At 33.5% G+C, this 9,595-nt stretch overlaps 1 protein-coding gene across 1 annotated transcript in view; it reads right to left on the bottom strand.

The window, feature by feature from the left end:
- Positions 1-7,179, bottom strand: part of LOC106460429 (probable RNA-binding protein 18) — a 14,912-nt gene extending 7,733 nt beyond the window's left edge. Inside the window, exons 1-3 of the mRNA XM_013920124.2 lie at positions 7,014-7,179; positions 2,467-2,564; positions 1,872-2,085 (exon numbers count right to left, since the gene is read on the bottom strand). Coding sequence (XP_013775578.2) covers positions 1,872-2,085; positions 2,467-2,564; positions 7,014-7,031 — 330 coding nt within the window. The 5' untranslated portion in view covers positions 7,032-7,179. The remainder of the gene's footprint in view (positions 1-1,871; positions 2,086-2,466; positions 2,565-7,013) is intronic.
- Between the last annotated feature and the right edge of the window lie 2,416 nt (positions 7,180-9,595).

Genomic DNA, 9,595 nt, shown 5'->3' with positions numbered 1-9,595 from the left:
GTGTGTGTAACAACAGTAACAAAACCACTAATCTAATTGTGTGTGTAACAACAGTTACAAAAACCACTAATCTGATTGTGTGTGTAACAACAGTTAAAGAAACCACTAATCTAATTGTGTGTAACAACAGTTACAGAAACCACTAATCTAATTGTGTGTATAACAACAGTCACAGAAACCACTAATCTGTTTGTGTGTATAACAACAGTTACAGATACCACTAATCTAATTGTGTGTAACAACAGTTACAGAAACCACTAATCTAATTGTGTAACAACAGTTACAGAAACCACATAATGGGCTATCTGTGCACTGCCCAATTTGAGCCTTATAAATTCTTTCTATACTTCAAGTTTGTTTGGCTTTGGTGATTTAGGGAGGCTGTGTGTCTGATTCAAGAGACTTCGGTATGATTACCATTGCCACCGAACCAGCTTGCCCTGTCTTTGCTATGACATAGTGAACTAGCTTGCCCTGTCTTTGCTATGACATAGCGAACTTGCTTACCCTGTCTTTGCTATGACATAGAGATCTAGCTTGCCCTGTCTTTGCTATGACATAGCGAACTTGCTTGCCCTTTCTTTGCTATGACATAGCGAACTAGCTTGCCCTGTCTTTGCTATGACATAGCGAATAAAGCTATCTGCTTCTATCACTAATTCACTTGCTGCCAACTTTTATTTTTTCTCATTTTCTTTAACTGCCAACTAAAGGGAAGGCAACTGGCTGGCAGCACCCACTGTCAATATTTTTTTATACAAATTTCTGACTAGTGACAACTGCCATCAACTTTCGTTTTCTTCTTCTTAAACTACTAACTATTAAGAAGGCAGCAACCACCTCCAACGTTTTTTGTTGTTTTTCCTGCTTGTACATACCATGATTTGAGAAAACTTTACTAATCAACTAAAGGCTAATTGTGTAAAGATGTTGTTTTATAATTTTGATAATAATAATCTTAACAGTGTTATGGCAGAAAAGGATCTTCCTTCATGTTCTGGTCAATCAGTTTCATAAGCCATCACAAACAGAGTGCTGTTCCTAGTGATATGGCAAACTAGATTGTAGCTACAGATATAATGAATACAAGTCTAAAGACGTTCATTGTATAGGTAGCTGATTAGGCCACATTCAGAGTGTTGTGGTCCTTCCCTAAGGTAGGACATTCTATCACTGGAAAGAATCCAGAGAAAAGTTACTAAGATGGAACCTGGGATGGAAAGGTTGCTATAAGAGGTTAGGTTAAAAGCTCTGAAATTGTATTCTCTTGAAAAAAGAAGAGACAGAGAATATGTGATTGAAGTATTCAAGATTGTTAAGAGAATTGATAGTGTTGATGCATCATCTTTTTTCGTACTTAATGGTGAAAATGTTACGTCTAGGAAACACAAGCATATTTTTTGGTAGGGTAAGAGTCATCTTCAGTTAAGACAGTTTTATTTTTCTAACAGGGTAGTTGGCCTTTGGAATGGATTGCCTTTAGATGTGGTGGAAGCAGTAAACTTAAGGGAAAGCTGAATAAATATTTGAATAATAAGGGCTGGCTGTAAGTTTTATTTTTTTTATAATAGTTTAATTTGGTGGTTGGTATTGCTTAGATGATCAGAAGATCCGTTGCTGTCCTTAAATGTTTTGTTAGATAAATGCAGAAATACATACATATATAATATTCAGACAACCAACTAATGTTATATTACAAACTTCTTATAAAAGACTTAAAAGATATAAGCCATTAATGTCTTAAATATATATATGTTTAAAATAACTATGAATTTTTCTTGTCTACCTTTTTTCATTAAAAATTCAATTTATAAGTGCTTACAGAAATATTACATGAAACTCACAATGCTATATAGATAAAAAATGCTTACATTTGGAGCATTGTGTGCCCACTTCACACTGAGTTTTTGGGATAAGGCAATTTTCCCATCTAAGGCTTGTAAAGCATGTTCAGCTTGTTGTTTTGTTTCATACGTGACAAAACAATAACCTCGTGGCATTCCTTTTTGAGGCCCAGATTTATGAAAAAGGAAATCAAACTTTCTTATTTTTCCATATTTCTGAAGAGTTTTAATCATCTGATATCTATAAAACAAAAGAGTAGGAAAGAGTAAATAATATTTACTATACGAGATATTATAACAATACCACAAATTAACCAAAAAAACTTTAATATATATATATATACAATTTCACATATGCAATACCAAAATTACATACTGTGCATTTACTGTCTTGAGATGTAAAATTACAAAGTTTATCAAGAGAAATATATTACATTCACAGTAAAAGTTTTTACTGAAATTAAACTGAATTATGACTTATGGTTTCAAAACATACTTAACATTTAGTAGAACTAGGTTAGAACACCCTAAACATTTCCATAAACAAATACCATTACATTCCTAATAAGGCGACCTTCTAAATTTCTAAGCTTCAGGGGTAACACTTTAATTAAAAACTTACTCAGAAATTCTGCTGTCTAAGTTCCCAACCCACAGCCTACTTGCGTTGTCATCAACAGTAGAAGGAGAAGGTTCGAGAGGCAAGGGTAGACTTCCCTCCTTAAATTATGACAAAATAACTCGCGTTTTTACTCAAATCCACTGTGTACAAACGTCACATAAAATATGCTTAAAATATGTATATCCTGAATGAAACGTTTAAACATTTATAAATCTAGAAAGCAAAATATACTGCAAGGTAATCAAGACAATTTTGGATTAAAACAAAAAAATACCAAACAACAAAAATTTATATACTTCTATTTATACTTTAACAAAATTCAGTGCTCATATTGCAGGTGCAAAAAAAAATTAATTTTTAACATTACATTAAAAAGAAGTAGAAAACAATAATAAGACCGAATTCATACCATTCACTACAGGCACATCAAGCCTGTACTGAAAATGTTATATGTTTTTCATAAATTCACTCTTATCTGATGATGTAAAAATGTAGAAACTCTAAACATTGTTTTACAATCTTCGACTTACAAGTTAAGAAAGTCTTAGTGTGTTTAAAATGTGGCTTGTTTTGGAGTATTTCTGTGACTCAAAAGTTATAGAAAAGAACAAGAAAGAAATAAACCTAACTTTAAAAATGAATCACAAAAATGTGTTTGATAATATAACACTTGCAGACTTTCTGAATTATAGCTCCTACACTTCTAACCAAGTTTCAAACAAGATTGAAATTCTGCTGGTACTCACCAGTGCTGAGTAACAGAACTTATTTCTTAAGGCAGTGGTAGTACCAGGACATGCTTATTTCTTAAGTCAGTAGTAGTACCAGGACATACTTATTTCTTACATCAGTAGTAGTACCAGGAGTAGTAGTACTGGGACATACTTATTTCTTAAGTCAGTGGTAGTACCAGGACATACTTATTTCTTAAGTCAGTAGTAGTACCAGGACATACTTATTTCTTAAGTCAGTAGTAGTACCGGGACATACTTATTTCTTACGTCAGTAGTAGTAGTACCGGGACATACTTATTTCTTACGTCAGTAGTAGTACCGGGACATACTTATTTCTTAAGTCAGTAGTAGTACCAGGACATATTTGAACTGCCTTTCTGGATGCACGTGCATTCCATTGTTCTGTCAGAAAACATGTATTTATGGACATTCAAATTTCCATTGTTTATGTTTACACACAGATTTATTTATTTGTTCAAAAACTGAGTACCTCTATTTTTTGTTTTTGAGAACTTCGCCCCTGGTTTCAAGCAATATTATATGTAGTATCTATGTTCTCAAGCATCCAGAATATCAGTTTTCAGCTCCTCTTTATATCTAGCTTTGAAACAAGATTACAAATCAACTAATAACATATACTAATTTACATGTGACAAAACAAAAGCCTCAGTGTTACCCAGTGCCCATCATTTTGTCTTATGATGAAGACAGTATTAGACTATTAATTCTACCAGAGGTTTGAATTGGCATTATATATACAAACAAACTCGAGAGAAAGTTCACCAACGCAACAGAGGAAGAAGTAGACTAGTCCGAATGTACAATAATTAACAAACTTCCTCATTATTTCTAAACAGCTTTTACTGGAACACAAAACAATAAACAGTTTGCATGCTTTACAAACTTACTGAAGCTTTTTGATATGGCTTAGTACAGTCTAGCGTGATTTTTTAATTCACAAATATTAGGTCTATTAAATCCTATGATTTACTAGCTTTTGTGTTTTAAAACCACATGATAAATAAAAGATACAGATACAGTATAAATCTGAAATGCTATTTTCTTTAATAGTCTTGTATCTCAAATATACTAACACGTATGTATTTTTACATGTACTTAGGCATACTGTGTATGTGTGTGTATACATACGTGATATCAAGGGTCTATTTTGACCCATCAGAGATATCTTCAATACTAAAATAACTCAATAAACAGTACACTAATCAAGTCCTGATAGTCCAAATTTACATCAATTGTTTTCTTAAACAGATTTATAAACTTACTGCAGAAATAAAACTGCAACCTACTGTATGAAAATGAATGACCAGAGTACATTAATGTGTTGATAGTTTACACTGTGGATGGTTATCATCCAATCAATCAGTCAGTCAGTCAATGGTGCATCAGCAAAATGCCTATAAAAATATAGAACAGAGCTGGGCAATTAACTCAATTACCTATTAGCATTGATAAGATCAATTAATGTTGCATAAAATAATAGATTAATAAACCTGTTCTTTTGTAATTATCCATTAACCTATACTTCCAATACTTTCTAACTCTCAAGTCCTTCTTAAAATAAGGAACCCAAAATTGAACACAATATTCTAAATGGGGCCTAACCAGTGATTTGTACAAAAGAATCATAACCTTCTTTAACTTATATTCCTGTATATACTACCTATACTTGTTTTATACTGGCAATAACACACTGTCTGTAAGAATTAAAAGACAGATTGATCAAAACATCAAGATCCTTTTCTTCCATAATAAAACTCACAACCAATTACACCCAAAATTTTAAAGGGGCAAACACTAAGTGAAGCAAAGTGTACTTCATTTGAGACATAACAGGAAATGTCATGACATTATATCTTGTAATTCGTGTTCTTTTTTTTAGGTTGGTAATCATTATGTAAGTAAGCTTCAGATACTAGAGAACATGGGGAAATGAAACATCTCTTAATTGTTCAAATCTCTTTCCGTAGCCTTGTGCCCAACCCCTTTATTATCATTAGCAAACTTGACCAATTTATTGACCTTTCCTTTATCAATATCATTAATGTGAACCCAAGAAAAAAAAAAGTCCCAGCACAGAGCCCTGGGGTAATCCACTTACAACTCCAGTCTAGTTTACTGGAATTTAATTTATTACAACCCTTTTTTTTTCTCCTCAATGATTAATCCATTGAGCTGAGTTACCTCCCTCACCCACAGAGATAATTTTCTTTCCTAGTCTTCAATGTTGCACCTTGTCAAAAGCCTTCCAAAAATCCAGGTTTACCAAACCCACACCTTTACCCTTATCAACATAATCAATTACATATTTGAAGAAGGTCAAAAGATTTGTGAGACAAGATTTTTCCTCACTTGAAACCATGTTGCCTGTCCAACAATAGGGCATTTGAAAAGTTGGCATTTAGAAAATGATATCATTTATAAAAGAAGTTTGCATGCTTTACAAACTTATTTAAACCTTCTCAGAGCTTAGCACAGTCTAGCATGATTTTTTATTCACAAATATTAGGCCTTATGGTATTATTGCTTCACCAGCTTTCGTCGTTTAGATCTATAGCATTTTAGATGGACTTTTTGGCTCCTATCACTGTCAAGCACAGCTGAAAAGTTCTGGTATTAAACAAAAGGTTTCCTGTGCAATTCCTTGTGGTAGATCAAAGATAAAAGTTGTACAAATCTCAAATGCTATTCTTGCATATTTCTCATCTGAAGTTCATAATAGACTAACTAAGAGGATGCTAAAAGAAACAAAAAACATCAATGTGTAGCATTAGTAAGGTGACTGAATTATTATAACTTGATGTAAAATATTAGTTGTGAATAGTAAATGTGTTATATGATAAAAAGTAAATAGCAGGAGGTAAGTGGACATTAGTTTTTCAACTAGAATAAAATGATTACTTGAGCAGTTGGACAAGTATGCTCTCGCAATTGTATATGTGTGGGGGGTGGACCAAAAAAGGGGGACCCATAAGGCCTGCCAAACTTAAGAATTGACAACAAGGGGAATAAATACAGGGGGCCCAATTACATTTTATGTGGGGGCCCATTTCTTATAGCAGTGCTTCTTAACCTTTTCCAATATCATTCACCCCAATAAGATTTTCACAACAGCTCACTCACTCCACTTTAAAAAAAAGACAAATAAGTACGAGAATTGATATTATTCAACTATTAGACAGGCCTATTTTACTTAATCTTCTTGAAGCAAACTTTGTCATACCATGGTGTTGTAATAATAAACACAACTAGATGTTGAAGGCTTGTTTTACGAATGAAGAAATGACAGAATGTTTTACTATGCATGAAAAATCATGTTTTAAATATGTTTCCCAACAATCATTTATAAAGACCCCCCATCACCCATCTGAAAAGCAGTTTTATAGTTATTCCACTGTACTTTGGTCACCCAAAAGCTTTTTTTATTTTCCACTAACAGTTATTAGCTATGTATTAACAATCGAACTGCAATGATTATAAGTACACCAATAATATTATAATTCTGAGAAAGCTGATACTGTTAGCGTAAATACTAACAGTAACACTGGGTTAGTACAGTTGGCCACTGACAGGACATACTGTACATTTTGTTGTAGTATTACTATTACTAATAATAGTGCCAGTAGCAGCACTGTCAAGAGTGAAATAATAATTAACGTTAATACAACTAAGCCGTTAACTATTATTACTATTACGTATTATATCATATATATATATAATAAAATTAATATAATTTAAATTTAAATTAAGTATAAGACAGTTCTCAACAAATTCAAATTTACAATTTTCACATACCATAACCAAAATGCTCATATCTTACTACTCCAACAGAAAATTTAATGTTCTGCTATTCAAACTCAATAGAATTTTTTTTCTAGGAAAAAATGTCTGTATAATTTTCAAGCGAATATCTAAACTCTAACAATAACATTAAATAGCACTTCGAAAATGTAGTTTTCTTAGCCGGTAATGACGTTACGATCATAATGACGACATTGTGACGGTTATCCGTTAGAGCAAATAATTAAAATATTGCTAATTTTACAAACTCGTATATTTCTTTCAATAAAATATGTGATTAAGTAACAATATTTAATTAAGTAAGAAAACAGTAAAATCTGCACCTTTCTCTCGTTGTATTGGGTAAAAAACCGTGTAATATTCTTTGACGGTAATGACATTTTATGGTTATACAGACTACATTTTGTGACGTCTATGCGTTCAATGACACAAATTGTCAGTTCAGAACATAGTTAATATTGTTCGTGCAAATTTATACAATGGGGTATCTGCATTTTGTTTAACATTTTAAGCCCGTAAATTTAACCCACCGAAGAGACGACATACCTATTAATTTTTAATGTTATAGTAAGTTATTTTAACATGCACATCCCGAGCCAGAGGGACGTATTTTTGGTTGCGAAAAAAAAAAACACCCCATTGCAGCATTTGTTGTACTGTTTTGAAAATTTGTAAGCGTTTTGATTGGTCAAAAAGGATGCGTTTAGCATACTATTTAGGCCGGTGACAGACCCCGTCACCCATATGAAGACACTAAAGTCTTGATATAAAGTTGTACTATGGAGAAGTTAACTTGTAAATGCAAGCTTCTTAAATGCGCTTCGTGTGTAAAATGCAGTCACTGTGGATATTCTTGTGATGTTTTGTCACCCACCAAATACAAAGTTACATCGTAAATGTGGGGGTAAGCAACTAATTGCAAGTGAAGCACCGATTGCACTACGAACAAGAGGAGTAGGAAAAAGTAATGTTTGTGATGAGAATGAGATTGAATGTTGGGATTGTTGTGATGCTAATGAATATCAGGATGGTGTTGATGATAATACGATTGAATCTTTGGTTTCGAGTGGTGCTGATAGAATTCAGGATAACCTTGATGTAAGTGCTGCTCCTGTTTCTTGGAAATGGTATAGAAGTCATAAACGGAAAGCTCCAACAGTGGTTTTCGTGATTATTTTGGTTTAGATTCCAACTCAACTAATAACGCAGAAGTATGCCGATAGGTTGGACCTCCCATGGGAGACTGAAATTCTTCAATACGTCACTGCCTTAGTAACGCAGTGTAAGAAGCATTGGTCCATCCAGATTGTTCACAGAGGCATTCAGAATCCCTTTAGAAACACCTTGGTAAATATAGTTGCTGAATCAGGCTTCACAACTACACCAATAGTGGCTTGGACAAAATTTAACATAATTCATATAGGCGATAAGGAAATTGCCACTTATCCAGCTGATGCTAAGGTTAAATCGTCTCTCAATTGAAGATTAAACATAAAAATCAAAACAATATGAGAATGCAAAGCATCAATCAAGATTAAACTACTGGTTAAGTCCCTTATCTTTGTTTACTAACAGGTTTCGTAGTATCTGGTACTGTTCTAGTAGTGCATTCAATCACTTGTACTGTCGTCATTTGTTTTTAAACCTCAAAAACAAATACACAGATTTATTTCTCATGATTAGTTAAACTCTAAAAACGCCTCTTTGGACATTTCCGCATTGACACGTTTCAAACAATCCTCACGTTAGTATTTAAGAAAGCTACCATAAGTCATGAGGGATGTATTAAAACTATTAAATTTTACAAAGGTCTAAATTATTTATTTATGCAATAATGATAATAATTAGTGTAAATAATTTTCTGTAACATTAAGAAATTATGATGAAATAGTTTGTTTGTTTTGAACTTCGCGCAAAGCTACACGAGGGCTATCTGCGCTAGCCGTCCCTAATTTAGCAGTGTAAGACTAGAGGGAAGGCAGCTAGTCATCACCACCTACCGTCAACTCTTGGGCTACTCTTTTACAACGAATAGTGGGACTGACCGTTACATTATAACGCCCTCGCGGCTGAAAGGGCGAGCACGTTTGGTTTGAGAGGAATTCGAATTCGCGACCCGCAGATTGCGAGCCGAGTGCCCTAACCACCTGGCCATGCCGGGCCTGATGAAACAGAAGCGAAATATACAGAATAGAATTAAAATAATTCTAAAAAACAAACAAAGTTACATGATCCAGGAAACTATAGACCAATAATCTTACGCAACTATGTTGGGATTATTGGAACAAAATAGTAGCTAGAAGATTGTTACTTAATATAGAAATAAGTGACAAACCGCAAACCACTTAGTCCGCCAAATAGTGCGAGTAATTTTGATTTGAAACGTTTAAAGTTTAGAATTAAACGCAACCGGGGGTGTTTAGAAAACTTTTTCTCTTGGTTTCCATTCGTGATAAGAGAGAATTTGGAATGGCTACAAGAAAGAAAACAAAAACGACCTGATGATTTTGAGGAGCAGAATGATGGTTTGGCAGAAAGCAAAACGCAGAGGGAAACCACAGACGGGTTGAACAAAA

Source organism: Limulus polyphemus, unplaced genomic scaffold, assembly GCF_000517525.1.
Source record: "Limulus polyphemus unplaced genomic scaffold, Limulus_polyphemus-2.1.2 Scaffold768, whole genome shotgun sequence".
Classification (NCBI taxonomy): Eukaryota; Metazoa; Arthropoda; class Merostomata; order Xiphosura; family Limulidae; genus Limulus; species Limulus polyphemus.
Note: the sequence above shows the minus strand (reverse complement) of the source record. Positions and strands in the feature narration are given on the sequence as shown.